The following is a 23,422-nucleotide window of genomic DNA, read 5'->3' as shown; positions in this document are numbered from 1 at the left end:
CACTCTTTTTATGACTCTGAGGTGGCATCAGCCATCTTCTATGGCATTGTCTGCTGGGGAGGTGGCATTACAGCAGCAGACAGGAAGAAACTGGACAAGCTTATCAGGAAGGCTAGTTCTGTCCTGGGCTGTGTGCTGGACTCAGTGGGGGAGGTGGCAGAGAGGAGGATGTTGGCCAAGCTTGCATCCATAACGGACAACCCCTCTCACTCACTACAGGAGGCAGCTGCAGTACTGGGCAGCTCCTTCAGTGACAGGCTCTTCCACCTGCGATGCAGAAAATAGAGATACCACTGCTCCTTTCTCCCCACTGCTGTTCGGCTTTACAATCAAAACCTCCCCAAGCAGAGACACAGACGCTCTCTGTCATAAACACACTGTGGATTCACACATAACTCTATCATAGTGCACTCTATCACGACCACACCACACAGACCTGTATCTTATCCTACCTCTAATTTATGTGCAATATCTGCTGTTGATTTAATGGTACAAGTGCAATACATACGCAAGTTCTGTGCAGTATCTGTAATTATTACTGTGCAGTATCTACAATTTCTGTGCAATATCCAGTCATTACCTGCTCAGAAATGTGCAATATCCATACAACTGCATGTGTAAACTGTAAATTTGTATACTTTCTCAATTATATTTTAATTTTTTAGGTTTTTCTGCTAACATATGCCTTGTTTATTTATTTATTTCTATAGTATATCTTATATTTTGTATTTTGTATGATGCACATCTTTGTCTACTTGCTGCTCTTTATCTGCTTACTGTGTATTCTGCTGGAACAACGCAAATTTCCCCCAGTTGGATAATAAAAGCCTGTCTTATCTCTTAAAAACTGGTTTTGATGCCTTCGTTTATAGGAGCACTCATGGGAAATGAGAAATGAGGAGGAGAGGATTTGAACATAAATGTAACATACCATGGTGTTTTCCTCCTTCCTATTCTTCCTCAAGTAATTGCTTCTAAATGGTTCTTGGCTTGGACATACAGTATTATGAAGAAAATTCTATTCCATACACTGGAACAGAACCTTTGCATTAAGTGGAGGATGAGAAAATGGCTCATATCCTATATTATTCATTATTTTGTTTTTCTCTTAATTTTAGCCATTTGTGTAGTTTTATTTGCCAAACCCAGCCATAAATCATTACCCTTTTATGTGTGCTTGTTTGAACCACCCTTGTCAAGTTACACTTATTGTTAAATTCTATGTAAAGACAAGTTAGCACATTCTCTCCAGAGAACACACTTTTGTTTTCTGCAGATTGCAGTGCAGAATTGTATTTTCTTGCTTAGTTTACCATATTGGGGGAATATATATATAAATATATATATAAATGTGCCATTACTTTTGCACAGACCACTTTTTTTTTAACCTGAGGCACTCAAACTTTTGCATATGACTTTGTGTAAATGATCAGTTCTGATTGGCTTCCCTCTTTTCTCTCTATACTTTAAAAAGATTCTTTAAACTCACGTATCTCATCTTTGAAAGTGTTATTTTTAAAGAATAATCCATGGAAAGGCTCTCTAGGGAGCCAAAAAATGTTCTTCAGTGGCATCATTCCAAAGAACACTTTCCTCATATCTAAGAGTGCTCAAACTAAAAGAAGAGTGTATTATCCACAGGCCTGGTTTTATAAATCAAGCATAAATACAACAGACTTAAGTGTAAGAGGCCAGTATGCAAAATACCACAGCTATGCTACTTGACTCAAATATGTGCCTCATTTCTATATGAATAAAATATGTGTAATCAACACATTTACTGCCAGTACAGAGGGTCTACAAAACAACGGAAACACAACAGTAATATTTAGAATCTTTGGCCATTTTATCAGAAACACTAACCATGTAGGTGCATTTTGTAGGCTAACAGTTATTGACTGTAATCTAATCTGTTACTACACTATTTATCCCCCCCCCCCAACCTCATCTATCAGTATAAAGTATCATAAGACCACCTCTGATATTATTTGGGTGGGGAAGTATTCTTAACACAACTTTGACCACCAACATGTGTCTCATGGGGGTCTCTTTCTATTGATTGGAATGGCAAAAAGGCCTGATAAATTATAAAGTAACAGATGAGCAGTCAGTGACTGCAAACCTGCAAATTTCACTCATGGTAAGTGTTTCTGATAAAATGACCACTGAATATGTTTGTTTTATGTGCTGTTTCTGTTGTTTTGTCTAGCCTTGTAAACAAATGGAGACAGTTGTTTTAATATAGTTTGTTAAAATGGAAATGATGTGCCCATTTAAATCAAGCAAATTCAAAAGATCACTACTTTCAGTGCAGAGATAGATAACTGGAGCTCAAAATCTATTGTAAAGTATCTGTTGTAGGTCTGTCTGCCTGGCGGAGCATAAATTGCTGTGGCGGCCATCGTTGGTGAGGAGAGGAAATTCTTGGTTGTTTGTGTAACTACTGGAAATAGTCTGAAAGCCGCAGAACACGCGGCTCGCCTACCCTGCAGCTCCACTCTTCAGAAGCCTAGTGAGTCCACCTACTCTGCAGAACGGTGGGCTAAATCATTCAACAGGCCACTGTGGAGCATTGTTTGGCCAGGTCAGTGTACAGTAAGCTTGCCTGTCAGCACCACACTGTAACAGACCTTATGAACATGTATTGTTTTGCCATTTATTGAAAGATGTAAGAATTCACCAGCGATTGCACGACAGAGGGACGGCTATTTTTAACATTTCATTCTGATATTTAAATGGACGGTTTGGTGAAGAATTTAATTTCCCCAAATTTCCCCTTTTAGTACAGAGCGACTTCTCATAAACTTGATTCCCTTGAAGCTAGAGTGGTGCACGTTCAATTTGCAGCTTGAACTACGGGTGATTCGTAAGGTCAAAAAGAACCTGCATTAATGGCACTGCATTAAAGTGAGATTGTGTTATCACATTAACTTCGACGGCTCTAGTGAAAATATGAGCCCAGACATACATTCTAAAGAAGCAAGTATAGATGGTAATAGCATTAGCATTATCTTCCAAACCAGCTTATGCCACCTTAGCAAACTCTTTACAAAGTGTGCATTCAAAATAGCAGCCAACACATTAACACGTCATTCAAGTGTACATACTAGTGCAACCAGTTGGTGATGTAACAGGGCTGGGTGATTTTATCTTCACCTGGAAGAGTAAGGATTTTGCTAAACTGCTGTTGGCTTCAGCTGCAAATGTTACCCAGACAGAACAAAATGCCCTCTTTTTGGTGCCAATATTGAGTAGATACCAAAAAAAAAACATAGAGTGGTTCAAGTTTTCTGGTGTTAAACATTCCAGTACTTTGTGCAGTGAAAAAAGGCTGCACAGTCCAGTGCATTTTATTTTAATACGTCATACAGAGTTAGAAACCACATAATTAAGTCTATCGGAGATTATGTAACCACTTAAAATCCCAGTCATTACATACTAAGGCTTATTATGCAGTAACTACAAGGACTTCCGTGCACACTGTTGGAGCTATTTTTAGGTTGTAGAAGTGTATAATAAAACTTTATGTACTGGCCATGTAAGGGGTTAACAACTTCACACAGTTTGAAGCATGTATGTGATAATTTAGGCCTGCAGTTTACATGATGCTAATTGGTGGCCATAAGCTTCGTTTTGGCCTGGAATTAGCTCCATTAGCCCGGTAGCTTCGGTGACCTACGTCACTTGTTGGGCGCTTGTGAACGGATCCTTCGTCCGATTGGCTGTTTTATCTTTCCACTCTCTTATTGGCTGTTTTATCTTTCTGCCTGCAGCCCTTGGCTTCACCGCAGCGTCATCAGTCGGCATAACAGACAAAAGCAACATTGTTACTCTGGCACGGTGACCTCATCCCACGAGCCAGCGCGGCAGACTAATGCCTTCCAGATGTGCCCAAATCCAAAAGCTGGGAATCAGAAACCAAATAAATACAGAGCAAACGGCCCTCCAATTCTTTTAAAGCAAAACACACACACACCTCTAGTGAGCTAATGCTTGTGTTTTTAAGGTCTGAGGACGAAAATAACCACGACTTTTATGGTCAACCTGCCAACGTGTCATTTTTAATGGCTGATGTTTGTTTTAACTTCACTGCAGCAGGATATGCTAATTTTTAGGTGGCCGAACCAAGCAGTAAATGAACTTAGACTACAATGAATATTTCATGAAGTGTCTGAGGGCTCTTTTGTTGTGCTTGGCTTCTTGAAGTTGTCACATTGATACATTTGCACTCGGTCAACTCACTTATGTGCTATAAATGATATTAAGATTTACCACAGACTGACAGACTGCCCTGAATATATATTATTTATCTTGCGTGAAGTGGAGTGCTAAACTTTATAATTGATTTAAGGAGTGCTGTCTGAATAATTTAATTATTTATTAAGCACTGACAGGAATTAGTAGCTGAAATATGATTAATATTTATTATAGATTAGAACAAACTAATCTTTTAAAAATATTTTATCAGTAGTTTTCAAAAAGCAGTTCTGGCTGAAAATGGGTGGAGCTAAACTATTCTAGGCTGAACAGGTGAATATGTGTTAATGTGTGATTTTATGACATTATAAAAATAATGAATTGTCAAATATCTGGTTTGTGTCTTTAAGTGTTAATGCTCTCTTATCAAAACATTTTTAAAAGTTTTTATTTCTTTGGTCCATTTTGAAAATGCATTCTAAACATTACATTGCATGAACACTTGATGATGAATGGTACAGTACAAATGGCTCAAACAAAAAATTAACTAGGAATATAATACTGCTACATTAACATACATCTTAATAAGGCATGGGGATTAAGGTTTTGTAACAGAGACAATATATTATATTATGTACAAATTGGTTAAATTATGATGAGGTAGTGAAATCATCTCAACAATACAAAAAGATCTTGGGTTGAATTCTGAATAGTTATTGAAATATTTACAATCTGGTATGTTGAGCTGCATTCAAGGTCATAGTAAAATATAACATGTGTACTTCTATGGCCACCTGAAAGCCACCTCACTAAAATCCATTGTTGAACATTCCATTTTGTCACTAACAAAACAATCATAACACTAATGAAACTTTACCAAATGTTTCAGTAGTGACTGTTTTGGTGCTGACAATTTTAGCTCATTTTGAGCAGAATTCAAAAACGCTAGCTAATATATGTCTAGAAAACACAGTTTTGAATAGTTTTACACAAATAAAATCATCATTGTTTTCATTAAAGCATAGTTTACTTTATTGCAGAAAATATGTGAATTCTTAATATCCCACACTGGTTTTCAGACATTGGGACCCATTTACTTCAAAACAATGGGATATGTTCAAAACAATGGGAATTGCTCACTATATCACCATGATATCTGCCTATTGACTAAAGCTCTATGTTTTGATACTGAGATGAAAACATGAGACAGAATTTTGTGAATACAAATTTTAAAATTTAATTAAACTCATAATAAATCTAAAAATATCAACTTCATTTAAAAGTAAATCAAAGACAGCTTTTAAAAACAATGCTACAAAAAAAGTAATTTTTTTACAAGTTGAAATTACTGGGTAGGGTTTGGGACAACCCATATAAAGTACCCTTTAATTGATAATTTTGTACATATTTAACTTACTACTATTTTAATTAATGTTTAGCTTTAAACAGATCATAACAGAATTCTTCTAAATAAATAAGATCTAAGATCTTTTTTTTAAAGTGTGACCATCATTTGATCTAATTTGGTAGAATGGTCCATATATTTGAGAAATTCAATAAAAATGTTTTTTTTGCAGGTTTATTCACACAGAATGCCTGTGTTACTTGCTGGGAATAGTTTGTCTTTGTGACCATGGGGTTAGCAGACAGGGCACGCTTAAAGCATGACCCAGGAAATGTGACGCATGCTAACTCTGCTCTTTCTCCCATGCAGTCTGCTCTATCCTGGCCTTCCCTGTGTTTATGGTTGGATTTGCTCTGGACCTTGTCAGCACTCTTGGCTCAGTTCTATGTCTGCACACCCAGTGTAAACAAAAAGTGGCTCCCACTTGCAAATTTCTTATTTAACTCTTTGGTGAATGAGACTAAGAGAAGTATTGTCAGCCAAATATCCTGTGCTTCTTGCATAATAGTTACTACGTTCATAGGTGTAGCTTGTCCAAAAGAGCATATCACCTTGTGCTGTGCTAGCCATCACAGGCACAATTGCATCACAAGCCTTTACCCTCCCAGCTTGGTAGCATCATGTCGTCGGAGGAGGGATCATTAATAGGGAGATTCAGCAGTGACTAAACTGGGGAGAACACTGGGTACAAATCTTGGCACCTCAAAAAAAATAGCTTTATAGTGCAACTACAATGTATTAGCCAGATAATGTTTGTATTGTTTGTGCACTAGAGATACATAAAATGGACAATTGGACTGCGTATTACAGTCATGTCTTGATATACTGAAGGCGCACTGGTCAATGAAATAATGAAAAATGTGACTTGATTAAACATTGGTCTTCAACATACAGACCAAAATGATTGACCTGTTGAATTACACCAACATGGAGTAATTGAATTATCAAAACTCTCAAAGAAATAATCATTTGAAACTAGAACATATTAATATATTGATAACAGAAATAACAGTAATGCCAAAGCCAAAATTAATATATTTAAACTAAAAATGAAATTTTGCAGTCCGGCTGGGTAATTATAAGCCAGATGCATCTCTGAGGGCCACACAGCTACACTGTAAAAATGATTTGCTCCACTATGTAACCTAAGAAATATGTGGTAACAAGCAGGTTAGTTGGTTTTATTTAAGACAAACAAATACTTTCAACTAAGCAAAGTAATATGTAAATCTCTTAAACTGTTTAGACTGTGCCCTGCGATAGACTGTCCAGGGAATATCTTGCCTTCGCCACACCCTGCGGCTTAGAAAATGTGTGTGTGTGTGTGTGTGTGTGTGTGTGTGTGTCTGTGTATGTGTTTACAGTGTAGTGCTGGCTGATACACCGATCAGTCATAACATTATGACCACCTCCTTGTGTCTACGCTTTCATTGTCCATTTTATCAGCTCCACTTACTATATAGCGGCACCGCTGTGTTTGATCTACTTGTACCAGTACAACAGACACTAACACACCACCACATCAGTGTTACTGCAGTGCTGAGAATGTGAGAATGATTCACCACCCACCACCCACTACCTGCTCTGTGAGGGTCCATTGGGCTCCTGACCAATGAAGAACAGGGTAAAAGGGGGCTAACAAAGTATCAGAGAAACAGATGGACTTCAGTTTGTAATTGTAGAACTGCAAAGTGCACCTATAGAGTAAGTGGAGCTGATAAAATGGACAATGAGCGTAGAAACAAGGAGGTGCTCATAATGTTATGCCTGATTGGTGTATATAATCTATGTAGGCATCACACAGTAATGCTGATTTATAGTCTTAGCAGTATTGATTTAGAACAAATCCAGGAAAGCCAGCGTCTGTTTACTTAAACTTACATTAAAGTGTGGAGATTTGGTGGAATTTGGTGGTTTTAACAATCAAAAATCATACATAGTGCTGCTTTGACATATGCAATACTGTGGATGGTAGCTTTTGCACTGTTTCATTCAATTTATTTATTTTTGTTGAATAAACACAGTTACATTTCTTGAGTAATTTCTGAGTTTGAATGAACAAACCGATTTTTTATAGTGTATTTCACACTTGTTATGCCAATTTTTGGCATACTACCAGACTACCAGAAGCAAGCAGGTGTTCATTAATTTTATTAATGCAAACTTTAACTTTAAAACAACAAATATCTTGATACTGTGATATGACTGGAACACATTTTGACATTATCAGTATTGTATAGCACTACACTGTGTGTTCTGTTCATTGCAGACGTTTTCACAGTGCTAATTTGGTGGAGGTTGCAGTGCGACAGCTGCAGTCCTGTAACTGTTAACTACAACTGCAGTATATAACTTGTAAAGCACCAGCAACAGGTTTTAACCATGTTAGCCTTAAGAACTTATGCTACAATTACAGCCGTAAGCCTATGCTGGCAAAAATGTCTGTCTGGTTCAATCTAAGTAAATGACTTCATGTAGTATCAAGCAGTTTTATTGGTTTGATTCAATGCAAATAAATACTTTCTTAAAACAAGCAAAGAAATTGTAAGTTTAGCTGAACATTTTTTTTAAACCTCAAAACCTCTTTAAAGTGTAATATAGCCTCAAACCTTAGAGTGAACAGACTGGTTGAGCTTACTCCCAAGAAAGGCGTGCTAAAACTGCTGAATCAGCACTAAAGCACTGAAAGTGAATGTAACTCTTTAATCCTAGAGATTCATCCAGATTTTAGGTTAGAAATGCTACAGGAGCAGCCAGAGACAGCCATGTGACAGCTGTTTTTTTTTAAGAGGAAGCCATAAATTTCTGTAATGCCCTTGGAGCTCAGAGAGGCCTTGGAGGATGGCCCTCATCATCTCCATTGCTTTCCCCTCGGACCCTGCTCTGTTTGTCTTGCCACCTGTTGCTGCAGACCAGCAGCTGCTCTGGTGTAAGACAGTTACTGACTGACCTAGTGCGGCTTTGCCTGGGCTTAGCCAAGTACATGATCCAGTACAAAGATTCTGTTTGATACAGTTGCGTGAAGACAATCAACAAACCTACATAACCTACACAATTACAGCAAACTCCGATGACTGCTACAAAAAATGTCCCATGAAATGCTACAAATTGTTTTCAAATAATTACCAAGTAAATTACTTGGAAAAGAGAGGAATTAATGTACACTGGATTCAATTTCATATCAATATTGTAACACTACTATATACTCAGTAATGCAGAAGAAGTACAGTGACAAAAACACACACAAGCAAGTTAAATGATCAATGATATCTACATTGGAGTGTAGTTCACTACAGTTAAATTAATCTTAAGTCATGTTCAGAAAACATCTGCACAGATACGTTAACAAGTACTGATTTGAAAAGTTCCTACTGCTTTGTAAGGATTTTTTTAGTGACTCTATAAGTCACCATATTTTTAAAAGGTGCAGGGAAACAGGAAAAAAAATCTGTGCAAGGCCACAAACTACAGCTGAATGCCTGTGACTTTTGATCCTTTAAAAGACACTGCATTAAAAAGTGGCATGCCTCTGTAATGAATATCACCACATGGGCTCGGGAATACTTGAACAATCATTTGTCAAAAAACACTGCTCCTCACTGCATCCACAAATACAACTTAAGACTGTACTGGGCACAGTAAAAGCCACATGTCAATAACATCCATAAACACTGCCAACTTCTTTAGGCTGAAATGGACTGATGCAAATAGGAAATGTGTACTGCAATCTGATGAGTTGACCTTTCTGATTGTTTATGGAAATACTGGACACGGAAGAAAAACATCATCCAGATTGTTACCAGCCAAGGCCTGTCAAGGTGTGGGGGGTGGGGGTGTATTAGGGGGTTCATACGTAGATCTGTACTGTCTGGACTGTGGTCCTGAAAGTAAAATATACCTTAGACATACCTAAGACACACCTTAGTCACAAAAACCCCAAAAAACATTGCCACTGCTGCTTAAACTTTCCACTGCTGACAGTTGGGAGTTTTGAAAAGAAGCATTTGCCAACCATCCACTCATCACACATTCAAAGTTCAGAATGTTGAATATAGCCAGCTGACTATACTTGTGCTTGTTGAACAATCAGCACACAAGGAACCATGAATGCCCATTTTTAGGCATTTGGCATTTGAGCATGTCTCACCCTCACCACTGTGTTTTCCTTGTCTTGTCTCTATCTCTGAATAGATCTAATTCATTTGTTTGCTGTTCAAAAACTGCCGTTCCCTTCAGTGGATCTATTTATAGTGCTTCTCACTGGATGTACAGAGGAAAGAGAAGCAGATGTTTTAGTTTCTGTTAAACATACTGTACTTGTGAGGTTTGTTTCCCTGTGAACTCTTCATGCCCTGTAATTGATTTCATCTCAACATATGACTGTAAAGTCTGACCAGGTCAAGTTTATTTTCAGCTTTCACTCAGTTTCAGATAAAGTTCACTTTTAAAAATTATTCTATTGCTCATGGTTGGATGTTTAGTGGAAATAAAGCAATTTTGTAATCACTGGCCTCTGATACTATGTGTGGCTCCATCTCTTACTGACCGAGTGACTGCTGTCCAAAATGTGACAAGTAAATGGAAGCTTAAAGGACCTATAATCGACAATTTCCTTCCCTTTTATAAAAGAAATAAAATAAACACCACTTGAGCTCAACTAAACAAATATTACTCACCACTTACTCACCATTGCCCTCTAAAGCTGTCAGAGCACCAGGGTTTTGTTGCTGATTTAATATCAATAAATGCATTTTTTTATTAAAATGCTTTTGGCTCAACACAATGGATCAACACACACAGTGATCATTCAGAAACTCATTGTACTGCACTTTTTACATTAAAGTGATAGTTTGACAAAAAATCAAATTCACATAACTGGCTTCTTCAGTTTTTTTCTTGGGATGTGAGGCTAATGCAGCTAACAAGCAGTAGAAGCTTATATGCACCAAAACTGAATGCTTAAATCATCTCAGCTTTGCCTCAAAAGCTTTGAGTTGTTAAAAATTTCAAATTGTATGTGCTTATTTGGTTTCTGACACTGTGTGGCACTGTTGTGTATAAAATAGACAATTGCATTATATTTATTTGTGATTGTAAGCTTCTGTTACTTGTTAGCTACGTTAGCCTTATAGCTCCAGGGCAAAGCTGGAGAGAAATGTCAGACTCTCCCATAGTTTAAGCAGCTATACTAAAGCCAAATACATTGTCCATATTTTTGTCCATTCTTGGACTTGCTGTTTGCACCATGCTATTTGCTAATTAGCTAAATATTAAGTAACCACCTTCTTATTCACTCTTACATAATTTGCATTGTTTTGTTTTGTTTTATTTGTTTCTATAAATGTTCTCGAGATTTTGTGCCCTCATTGAGTTTTTCTTGTTACTGTCACCCTCAGTCACTTGAGGCCTGCACCCGGGTCTCTGTTATTCTGCTTATTGATGAAGGAAACATACAAAACTGTACTTTGAACTGAACTTGAATTAATTGGTAAGATATATGCTTCTCTTATTACATAGTTACGGTTGTTTTTTTGCACAATGAAAGCCATGTGCCAACAACGTCCATAAACACTGATGTATAGTGAAAATGTGCACTGTAATCTAATGATTCAACCTCTCAGGCTATTTATAACAAAACTGAAGAGGAAAGTCAGAGAGTTGCATGTGTGATATGTCACATGACCTTATTAGTTAGGTTTATAAGCCAGGGCTTTAGCATAGGCTGGTGGTGAAGTTTTGAATCATCATTGATCTAGTGACTGTTATGTTGTCTGTGAGATTCTTGTTTATGTTTTTCGACTCTGCTTTTTGCTTTAACCCTTCGGTTGTTTGCCCTTTGACTACTGTTTTTGACCTTTTTGCCCGTTTTCTCTACTCTGCTGTCTTTGCCTGCCCGTTTTTGGACTGAGTGCCTAGTGTTATGTTTGTCTTTGTGCATGACCTTCGCTTGTTTGTGACTACATACTAGGATATTGTCTTTATCAGTAAAGCCTCATCTGACCCTTTTAACCACAAGCGTCTGTCTCCTTCTAGCATGTTACACAACCTTACTGAAGCCAAATATTTTGTCTATTCTTATGCTTGCAGTTTACACCATGCTGATTGCTAATTAGCAAAATGCTAATTAATCACCTTCCTATTTACCCTTACATAATTCTTATTGTTTGTTTCGTTCTGTTGTTCACCAGAGAACGATGAATTACCCCTCCAAGTCTTGGTTGCTCTTAAGGTTTCTGTCCTTCATCGATATTTATCACTGTTCCTCTTAGCCACTTTGGGCCTGGACCTGGATTTATATTATTATGCTTGGTGACAAAGGAAATGCTATACAACTGGATTTTGAATTGAATTATTTGGTGCGATACATGCTTCTTTTATTACTTAGCGATATTCGTCTCTCCTTGCAAAAGTAAAGAAGCAAAGTTCAGACAGCAGACATATTTGGGCTGATCATGTAAATGTGATTATTTGGTCAAACTATCACTTTAATTGGAACCACACATGTATTCGTCAAACATATTTCTGATGAACCAGGAGATAACACCCAGTGTTTGGTGTAAGCTAGAACTGTCCACTCCAGCCTGCCTCTGCTACAAAATGCAGCTTCTGCTTTATGTAAACTGAGTGTCCTCATTGACACAATGTGACACATGCAATCACATACAACGTTTCACACACACACATGCACACATCCAGACACAGGAAGCCGCAGCGCAGACAGCCAGCAACCGCATCATCATCCTCCCGTTGCCCCGGCTGCCGTCACCATGGCAACCTGGCCGTGATGTCCAACCCTTTGGAGGAGGCAAAGGAGGGAAAATGGAGATACTCACTCAGAAGCCGGGGCTTTCCTCCTCAGAGGTGTGCCCATCATGGCAGCCTCTTCTCTTTTCTCTCTCTCTCACCCTGCCCTTGCTCTTTCTCTCTCTCTCGTTCTGTTGTCCTCTACGCTGTTGTCACAGACTCCTTCACCTTAGGGTATGGTGCAGAATCAATTGGGTGCTGGATGGCAGTGAGCAGAAAGCATGTCCTCCGCCTAGCCTGCAGGAGGAGAGAGAGAGAGAGAGAGAGAGGAAGAAGGGAGGAGTCAACGTTTAATACTACAGACAGTATGCTAACCTTGACCGCCTCATGCACCATAGACTGATGCTGATGTTCCAGAAGTTTCCATTTCATTCTTCCAAAGAATCCAGTATATGGATGATGCAATATGTAAATATAGATAGAGCATATAAAATGTATAGTACATAAATATCCAACATGACAATCTAATCTAAAATTATAGTCAAACTGTCATGTTTGACCATGCAGTTTATGGATCATATAAGCTTAAATGGCAGCACTGAGAGTAATGAGAATAAGACACAACTAACAAGTGTCATAAACAGCATTAATTACAAACTTCATACAGGCCCTTAAACCGCAATGGCCTGTGTGGGCCCAAACTTCAGTTCCTCACCCTTTGCTCTCTCTACTTTTCTCCATTCTTAGGCTTGCATTTGTTGTTTTGGCACTTGCACAGGCTGAGAAAACTGAAATAAAATTACAGTGAAGACATACATCCACTGAAAAAAACAAGTAGTAAGTCAAAAGCCAGCTCTCTTGATCAGATTTCTAGGCTTTAATCCGATCTAAGAAATCAAAGTATGCGGTTTCCATGACCACTTGATAACAGATAACAGACGAAATCTAATTGATTGATGATTGACTTATGAAGTGCATGTAAATGCACTTACTGTCATTACTATTACCAGTAAATGTTTGATGTCATGATGGCTAACTAGCATACACTGCAAAAAAAATGACATAAGCAGTTAGTTCAGATGGCACAATCTGACTGACTGAGAGGCGTTCTACCCATGCTGATATTTGTTATAACAGCACAGTTTTTCACAGTAATTGTACATTCTGCTGAGCACCAATTGCCAAGTAATGACTGCTTTGCACCTAAGCAATGCACATTTCTACTGAGTTGGCAGAGCAGCTAAACAAAATTAGCCAGAAACAGAACAAACGTTATACAATTCAGCAAACAGGACGGGGTGTGAAACGCTCCATAGACTTACTGGAACATAAAAATTAACCTGGCAGGTACAGAAGTGCTGAAGAAGCTGAGTTGAGCATGAGATTGTTACATTTATCACCTTTAAACTTGATAAAGTTACTTGAACATTTTGTTGGAAATTTGATTTTGTAATTCAGTTACACACTACATTGATCACCTGGAGGGTGATTTTTCAGGGTGAATTTCATTCTGGAAGCTGAAAAAGTTTGGTATTGAACTATATGGAAGACCTATGCCTCTAGAAGAAACAGCTCAAAGGAAGGCTAAACATGTCACTCTGTAGCACTCTCTAGCTGCATAGCCTATACGTTAGGTTACTGGGTAATTCTTAAGATTAAATGAGAGTAGTTTGAGAGGAGGACCATGCTGAAGCTCCTCCTCCTTCCAATCTAACATTTAACAGAGTTGGTTATCATCACTGTCCAAGAAAACCCAACTATCTCAATATTTGTAGGTTTCTGCATGATTTGAGTTTAGCAGCTGTTGTTTTACACTACGTGACAATTTGATGATGGTTGGACCAATACAAATGCCCCCAAACTGCTTTGAATAAAATCACTTTAAATTAACTTACTTTGCCATTTAAGAACATTTTTGCTCTCTCCTGTAAAGTTCACTGTGTTTACTGTGAGAAAGTTTGTGCACCCACTGCCATCCCTTCTCCTCCCTGTTCTCCAGGCCCATCTCTCAGCCCTTATTCTGTTCATCAAGTAAGTGGGGTTTAGCTTAAAGTAGAAGCAGCCCAAAAATCCAGCACAAGTTCTCAAAATTCTCTCCTCTCAGTCATACAGTCTCTTTTAATGCTATAACTACATTTTTTGTTGTTGGAATAAAACATGTATCTCCATTTTTGTGTATTTTTACTGTAACGTACAGTTTGAAAAAAAAACAGCAGCAGACAGATCAGTAGAAATAGTTCAAAAATCTTGTTACTGTAACTTACATTGTTTTTTTCTTCACTTGTGAAGTTTAATTTCTGGAGATATGGTGCTTTGTTCTGACAATGACCAAGGAAACCTAGCAATAGCCTGATTTTTGAATAATGTTCGCAGTTTAGAGGGATAAAGGCAGTAAAACCTAAGGGCTCACCTAAAAGGCGATGGACAGAACATTTCTAACATATTACAGCTGAAAACTTTGATCTGAGGTGTGTAAAGTGGTGAGGTCATTGGGTGAGGTCAGTGTATTAAGTCAGTGTCAGCTATTGTTTTTTTTAAGCCAAGTTGTTTGGAATTTATTTCCAGTAAAACTATTCAAGGCTGTACAGAGAATCGAAGTAGACATCCAGCAAAGCTAACAGAGTGCTACTTTAAATCTCCATTTTAGAGAATGTGTTTGAGACAATTAGCTTATAATGCCAAATGTAATTTGACTTGAGCCTCATGTCTTCTAAGTTAATAACCAGAGGTCTAAACATCTGACATCACTTTACATTGATTCAATTTTGTTATAAGACTTTAGACCATGATTCACTGAATCATTAAATCTTGAATTTTAGCACATTTTGATTCTAATTGATTCAGTTTGATCTGTATAATATTGCCGTGTCGGTATAGTGTAAGATACAGGGAGGACCATGATTCCACCACAAGATGTGCTCTTAAACACCTGGGCAGAAAGGCACATACTGAAGCAAAAACCCATGGGGGAGGTCATCACTGGCCACAGGCTTCACCCTTACAGTGGCCAACCCGTAGCACAAAATGATGATAGCAAATAACTTATATATACAACCTAAACTAAAGAAACAACAACATAAACAACAATAAACAATAATCCCTTCTGGGTCTGTTTGTGTGCACCTAGCATGAACCCCTGTGTGTTTCTGCTTGCAGGACCAAGCATCCTAAGATTTTTGGAGCTAGCATGAGTCAATAGTGGGTTGGTACAATATGCTTCTAAATAATTAAAAAAAAAAAAAAACACTGAATACTAAAAATGTAACTACTTCCAGTCCTAATATGGAAAAAAACATGTTAAATGTATTTATCAAATATGTTACAAAAATATTTTTTGTAAAAACCAAAAATATTATTTTGCTTAATGTTTTTTAGTGTTTGGGGTACATTTTGGAATGAAACTGTGTATTTGACACTTGTAAAGAAAATACATGTTTGTATATTTCTTTCCATATAGACACCTACAACATTTATGTGACTTTATGTACCAAAATGTTATATTACATATAATAATATTATAAATAATATAAACAGGCTGTATTTGTCACTGTGCCTTTCAGATTGATATGCATGAGCTCTGTTCTAGCTGCCCTGTATTGTGCCTCATTCAAAAAAGCAGTTCAGGCTGAAACACTTATAACTTTAGTGTGAATGGCCAGAGCTAAACTGATACAGGTTATTAATTAACAGTGCAAAAACAGTTGTGGTTCAGGTTGAGGTTCCATATATGGATTGAAGACTGGAAGAATGGTACGTTTTTTGAAAACTTTAACAGCATTTACATACTACCTTACACTCGTTTATTCCAAAAAAAGACCAATGTTCAATTTACTATGATACAGGTCATTTAAATGTTACTGTTATTATGACATTTTGCATTCAATACAGCTGAATTGCACTTTCTATGTATTTTTGCCTTCCTATTAATATCCCAATTAAAAATGCAAGACTAGTCATTCTTTTTGGAATGACATTATTTTAGTTTCTAATCAAAACACAAATCACAGTGTGAACAGAATGCACATTCACCTGAGTTCAGGTTTACCTGTCCTGCTCATGGCATTACAGAAGCATAAGAACGCTGCAGGAAATGTTTCTGGTGGTGTTTTATTAGCATGCAAGGCAGCATTAGTGGGAGTGTGTGTGTGTGTGTGTGTATGTGTGTATTAACATGTTGGGAGTTTGGTGCAGGTGGTGGAGGGCCAGCTGTCACCTGTTACCTCAACTGACCAATCAGAAAGCTGCATTCAGCTTCATAGCCCGCAGAAAGAATGTCAGGGACAACAATGTGTGTGCTGGGCAGAAACAGGGAAGATAAATATTGACAACATTCTGCAGTGGTTTGCGGATTGGGGTCAGATACAACAGTGGTATGCAGGATTTTGAACACCCTTGGTCAAATTATATGTTTTGTGGTTCTCTAAGTCAAAATAAGTACACATTCTGTATAGGGAACAAACTTAAATATGGCACTTTTGGCAATTTTAGTGCACAAATTACATTTCTTTGCTTTGAGTTTAACATGTTGGAAAAAATAAAACGTAAAATCTAAAATCCGCACAGGCCACATTTATTTTTATAATATGTTAAATGCAGCAAATAAACAGTCGGTGTGCATGAATATGTGCAGAAGTGCGTTCTGAAGAAAATCAGAAATTTGTGAGTAATCTGTAATCAGATATTGTGAAACTCTGGGTCATGAGTGAGGTAGTAATTGGATTTCTGCTCTGCAGCCAGACAATAAACTCACAGACGAAGACATGACGTGAACATAATGTAAACTCAAACTTCATGCTGCGTCTTTTTTTTTAAAACATTGTGTGACTTTACCTGAAAATGTGAATGTACATCATTTAGAATGTGAAGAATACTAAAATCCTTAATTTTGTCAAGCATGTAGTTGGTTTCACATCGCTTTGATAGTGTTGTGCTTGATGCTAGCTTATTTCCGGTGCCGTGGTCTGTTTTCGCACATGTACAGACTGAAAAATCAGAAAGAAATCAGAGTAAAGATACATTGAGAAATCTGATTACTGAGCAAAAATCCAGCTCTCTTTATCGGTTCTTAATGGGATTTCTAGGCCTTACAACGATCTAAGAGTAACTGGAGTAAGCTGTTTACATGACCACTTGAATAGTCAGATAACTGCAGAAATCCGATTATGATCGGATTATTGAGTGCATGTAAACTCATACAATGTATTGAATGATCAACATTCAATCAATAACCAGGAATACAAATTGTGAGTTCAGTATTTGGTAAACAGTAGGTCACTGTTGCCCTTTTATTTATGTTATAACTACTTATGATTTTAAGCTCTTCATGATCTAATTAATAACCATTAATAAACTCCTTTCAACCAATCATAATCCCTTTATTCTATTAAAAGTGGTAAGTCTTATTAAGGGGGGGGGGTTGCATTATGCATTAAAGCAAAATGTAAAGCATTAAAAATATGCACTATGAAATGCATTTTTCTTTCACAAGGGGATGCTTTCTGGTGATTATAAGCTTCTAATACTACATTAACCTCATAGTACCAGTGCAAAACTACAAAAAATGAAAAAACAAAGAAAACAAAATTCAGACATCAAACATGTCTTGGCAGATGAACTATATTTGGATGAAAGGGGGAAATTTGAAACTTCTACTTGAAGAATGAACTTGCTTGCTCTATTTCTGTCTCTAGCAAAGTCTATATCATTTGGAGATTATGCCTGGTTGTCATATTTTTGGTTGCATCTAGGGGACAAATCCAAGGTCACATTTAGTTGTAAAGGGATAAGACCTTGATTGTGCATGCCTGTGTGTCACTCACTTTAGAGGTTTGAGATTATAGTCGCAGTTTGGCATAACCTTATCAGACTGTCTGGAATGCAAGTGAGGCTTTTCTAAGTATCTGCTCTTCCTTAATCTTCTTGTAGATGTTGTATAAGACATCATCACCATCTGGAACTCTTCACTGGTAGTTTTAAAAATCTTGAGCTTTGAGTTGGTTTTATGTATTACATATTAGTGCTGGTAAATGAATACTTCTCCTTTTAGTCTATGCCCTGATGATTGGATCTGCCTACATATCAAGACCTACGCAGTCAAACACACTGCATATGACCAGCAATTATCTTCAGAAGGACTTTGATTTCCACTCATTAAAAGACACAGGATCATCAGAATCAGGCTGAGGTCATATGACACAGGCCAGATGTGCTTATCTGAGAACAAGCATGGTAAGGCTCACTATAAAAAAGGAGTTCGTAAGAAGGTTGGATGATATAAGTTTCATACGTGTGCTATCCTCAAAAGACATAGTATGTGGGCTTGCACACATGTACACCTAGCTTTTCTAATATATTTTTTTTGTTGTGTCCTTTTCAAGCTTACAGTCTGCATACAGTATTGTGCAAAAGTCAGAGAACATGCTTCATTTAATCCATTTCCAGTCAAAACAACCATTCATTTATTAATTTGTTCAAAAAACCATTTGGACTCGATTACTACCTACTACAATTGCTCGTCAATAAATTTGCTTTGAATGAACCTAAACCTTAATTATGTTTTTCTTTTTAAAAAAAACATGTTAAAATGTTAAACATTTTGTCACTTACATTCATACCACTGCCACAACTTTCCCACTAACAAAACGTTACTAAATGTTTCAGTAGTGAGTGTTTCGGCAGTGAAAATTTTAGCTAATTTTAAGCAGGACTCACAAACACTAGGCAGTACATGACTTGCAAACACAGCTTTGAGCATAAAATCACAATATTTTCCATTAAAACACAAAAAAGTTCAGTTTCAGTAGTGACAATTCTTAATGTTTCACACTCATTTTCAGACTTTAAAAAAATGAGATCTATCTTTCACTTCATGCTTTAAAATGCAGAGGCGTGGCTAAGATAAGACTCCGCCCATATACTAAAATACTTGTGCTTTGGCAGAAAAAGTAAGAATTATTTTTAAATTTAGGAGTTATGGTTTGGGACAGCCACCTGCCAATAGAAAGTACCCTATACGTACGTTATTACTATATATACACTATATTGCCAAAGGTATTCGATCGTCTGCCTTCACATGCATATGAAATTGTATATATATATATATATATATATATATATATATATATATATATATATATATATATATATACATACCGGTACCATATATATATATATATATATATATATATATATATATATATATATACAGTACTATACATTTTCAAAATTTATTTATATGTGTAGTATGTGTTTAATTGCTGAGAAAAGTGTTAATATTTGAATAAAAATGTATAGACTATTAAGTAATGACTGTATATACATATACATACATATATATATATATATATATATATATATATATATATATATATATATATATATATACATATATATATATATATATATATATATATGTAATAGTGATGTTATGGATATCTAACCATTTTCAAACCTCTCCTCGAGGAAGCCCAGTATTATATGTAGTTAAAAAGCAGCTCCTGGTTTGACCAATCAGTGCTTCAGTAAATTGTGCTCATGATGTAATTGATGATATTAACGAATCTCTGTGGCGACTGTGAAGGTGCCAAGGTAAAATATGGACCCAAGAAATTCTTGTTACTTTTTGTAGTTTTGTGTTTATTTGAATTATGAATATGACTTTATTCTAATGTATATTGTGATAAACTAAATTGTTTAAAAATTTGCTGAAAAACACTTTTGCACAGTACTTTATATATAACGGTATTGGAGCAATGAATTAAATAAATATAAATATAAATTGGAGCAATGAATTAAATAAATATAAATATAAATTGGAGCAATGAATGATATCACTGTGATGCAAAATCAGTACCACACGGGAACATTACAGAGCCTAATCCCGTTTAACAACCAGAAACACAGATAACATCAAATGAAGCTCTGCATTCTCCACCGAATATTGTCCCCAACACTTAGACAGGGTTTACACATGGATAAAGAAATATATTTTATCCAAGACATCTCATTATTCTAGAGTGACCATATGAAGTCAAAAAGTGTAGAGAAGAATTTCATTTTTGTTCTTGCTATTTAATCTGATTGGATAAAGGTGGAGCAGATATTAGCGAAGGAATGCCGGCTGATTAATTGTGCACCTGGGAGGAGACAGAGAGGAAGGAGAAGAAGCATGCCACAGATAACTCAACAGGCATGTGGGCCCAACAAACCTATCTGTGAAGTAGCCACTACTCACAAGTGATTAGCTGCTACGCGATCCTGTGCATTCCTAAAGGGCCTCGTGTTGTCATATAGGCCATCCACGCATATTTTCCCCACTAGAAGACACGCATCATGAGCAACTGGGATCAGTTTGCAGTGTCATGGCCCTATGCATTACCTTTTACTATTAACCAGCTGGATTCAGCTCTCAAACGGCGCTGTTGTTTTTGTTCCCAGCTGAAAAAAAATTGAAGGCATTCACTTACTCCTTGCGTATGCTTCAGAGCTTTCCTTCCATAGGCAGACTGTACAGAAAGGTCGTGAGTGACAAGGCTAGCAGAGTGCTAACAGATATCACTGCCTGATAATACAATGTTAGCTTTGTTAGTTTCTCTTTTGAGAATTCTTCCTCCGTTACAGGACAGAAGAGAGCCTTTCAGTTGTTTAGGCAGTAGTGGATATTGTCCCTGCTGTCACCTCATCTGAGGCCTTGGTCAGGGTCACTACAGGTCTGTTACAACTTCCACAGCTAAAGTCCACAGATAGATCAGTTCACATTAATGTGGCCACTGTTTAACAGACCCTGAATCAATAAACAAAAGCAGGCAAGCAAAGTGAGCAGACTTTAATAGCTTTCTATAAAGTCATTTTTAAATGTACAAAAAAAGAGAGACCACCCTTCATTTATTTCCAGTAAAATCAGCCATTAAGAACATTTTAAGCAGAACAAGCAAACAACATATTTAACAGAAAACTACTAACTAACCACAAATTGTTTTCAGTTATTGTGTCCACTCTTTACCTTTATTACACCTTCCATTCTTCTCAGGAGATTTGCTTTCAGTTTTTTCAAAGAAATCTGCTGGCATGTTTTTCCACACCCTTAAAATTCAGTCTTAAAACTTGGTTGCATTTTTTACTTTTTATCAAATAGGTATTTCTAAACCCGCTGTCATTGAGGAACAGTCCACTGTTCTGAGAACACCAGCATCTTCAGCGTCTGACTGGCAAGTCTCAGTAAGAGCTTCTTCACAGCTACATATCCTTCAGACCCATACCGTTGAGTTTTCTCACAGTGGAAGGATGGACAGAAACACCTGTGGTTTTTCTCAGATCTGAAGCAAGAGTGGAGATGAAAGCCTTGAGTACTGTTTAGCTTATGGGGACAGTTTTGGCGGTCTACCAGGCGGTTGTAAGGGGCCCCATTTTCTCTGTATTTTTGAACCCCAGTTTTAGAAACTTCTGTTTTTTGTTTGTTTGCCTTTGACTTTCCACTTTTTTATGCAAGCGAGTTATCTAGAATCTCCTCAGAAATATCTCCTGAAACATGAATTACTGTTTTGAAGGGAAATTAAATGAATAAAGGTGGTCTCTGATTTTTACACAGTATTGTATGCCATGTAAAGCATCTCCAACACCACACAATGACACTGCAAGTAATGACCACAAATATTACAACTTTAGAACATAGTCTCCATCTAGTGGACATGCATGTGAATGTCTCTTTTTTATAACCATACTCTGTACTTTTATTGTTAGAGCATTAGATTTCAAGACACCTTTTGGCTTTGGTTACAAAGCACTGTAAATAGTCTTTACTTTCCAATTTCCAAAACTGAAGTGCTGATCATTATCAGATATTATATTGAGGATGTTTTTTATGGATCATTTTACAGTTTGTACAATAACTGTACAATTGAGAGCCAGTCAAGTTAAAGTTTATTCATATAACACTTTTCGTAACAGACCTTGACACAAAGCTTCAGAGTATCCCATTCTATTGCAGTGCTTTTCTATGCAAGCTGTGTGTGCACGTTTGAACACCTAGGTCAGCACGTAATGACAATTCACTAATTAGAGGGGTTGTCTACATACTTTTGGACACATAGTGTATTTCATGTGGCAGTAAATGTGTTTTATCCATAGAAATGCTACTCAGCATTAACAATATAAAAATACAAAGTGTTACAGAGCTTTATCTTGTCAATATCTAGAACACTGTTAACACCTAGTGGTTCTCCACATTCTCCTACAAAATAGTACCAAATATTGCCATTGTGTGATGCATAATGCCCAGAAAAATGACTTTACATATATATTTTCTGAGATGGCTAAGAGTTTTGCACAGTACTGTGTGTTTCATAAAACTGTGTGACACTTTGTAGCCAATCATAGCATTCCTGCTCATTCTGGAATGTGAAAAGGAATCCATTGGATTAATGGAGTGGGTCTTTAAAGCAACATTTGAAGAATGTTATTTCTTATCACCTCTATATTCTCCATGCTCAGATACACTGTTATACAAACAAGCATCCAGAACCCATCTAGGTTCACAACTGTGTCAATCTCATAATATGAACCTCATAAGGTTCACAACTGCTACCTCATTATATGTTCCTTAGTATTTGGATCTTGTATTTGAGCGCTGTCTGTGAATTTGTCTGCTGACAAGCCTTTATTACAAATCAAGTGAGAGGACACCAATTTGTTACACCTTTTAAAGGAGTGTGCTTTGTGAAATTCATCAGTTGTGGTGTCAGGCTGGCCTTTGTGCTCCAGGTGTGACTGTCTTTCCGATGGGTTTGTGGCAAAGACCTCACAGCAGGTGACTGAGTCAGCTGCACTTCATTACAGCTGTCCATTCTGTATTTGAAATAAGTTCTCCTAACCGTGATAGACAGGACTAGCAGTAAAACGGAAGTGTCTGGCACTTTGAAGGGGAATTGTCTTAGAAGTGGCTGAATTGTCTTTGCTTTAAATCTCTGCTTTGCACTGTGGCACTTGTTAAAAAACTTTGTCGCTCTTAAAGCTGTCACTGGGGTCAGTTCAGTACCAACTTTTCATCACACTGAGGTTTAATGACCCAATTGAAGCAGT

The 23,422-nt window shown here is 37.0% G+C and overlaps 1 protein-coding gene across 1 annotated transcript in view; it reads right to left on the bottom strand.

Moving 5' to 3' along the window:
- Positions 1-20,912, bottom strand: part of palm2akap2 (PALM2 and AKAP2 fusion) — a 141,636-nt gene extending 120,724 nt beyond the window's left edge. The window contains exons 1-2 of the mRNA XM_017719754.2: positions 20,812-20,912; positions 12,436-12,643 (exon numbers count right to left, since the gene is read on the bottom strand). Coding sequence (XP_017575243.1) covers positions 12,436-12,476 — 41 coding nt within the window. The 5' untranslated portion in view covers positions 12,477-12,643; positions 20,812-20,912. The remainder of the gene's footprint in view (positions 1-12,435; positions 12,644-20,811) is intronic.
- Positions 20,913-23,422: the final 2,510 nt, after the last annotated feature.

Source organism: Pygocentrus nattereri, chromosome 18, assembly GCF_015220715.1.
Source record: "Pygocentrus nattereri isolate fPygNat1 chromosome 18, fPygNat1.pri, whole genome shotgun sequence".
Lineage (NCBI taxonomy): Eukaryota > Metazoa > Chordata > Actinopteri > Characiformes > Serrasalmidae > Pygocentrus > Pygocentrus nattereri.
Note: the sequence above shows the minus strand (reverse complement) of the source record. Positions and strands in the feature narration are given on the sequence as shown.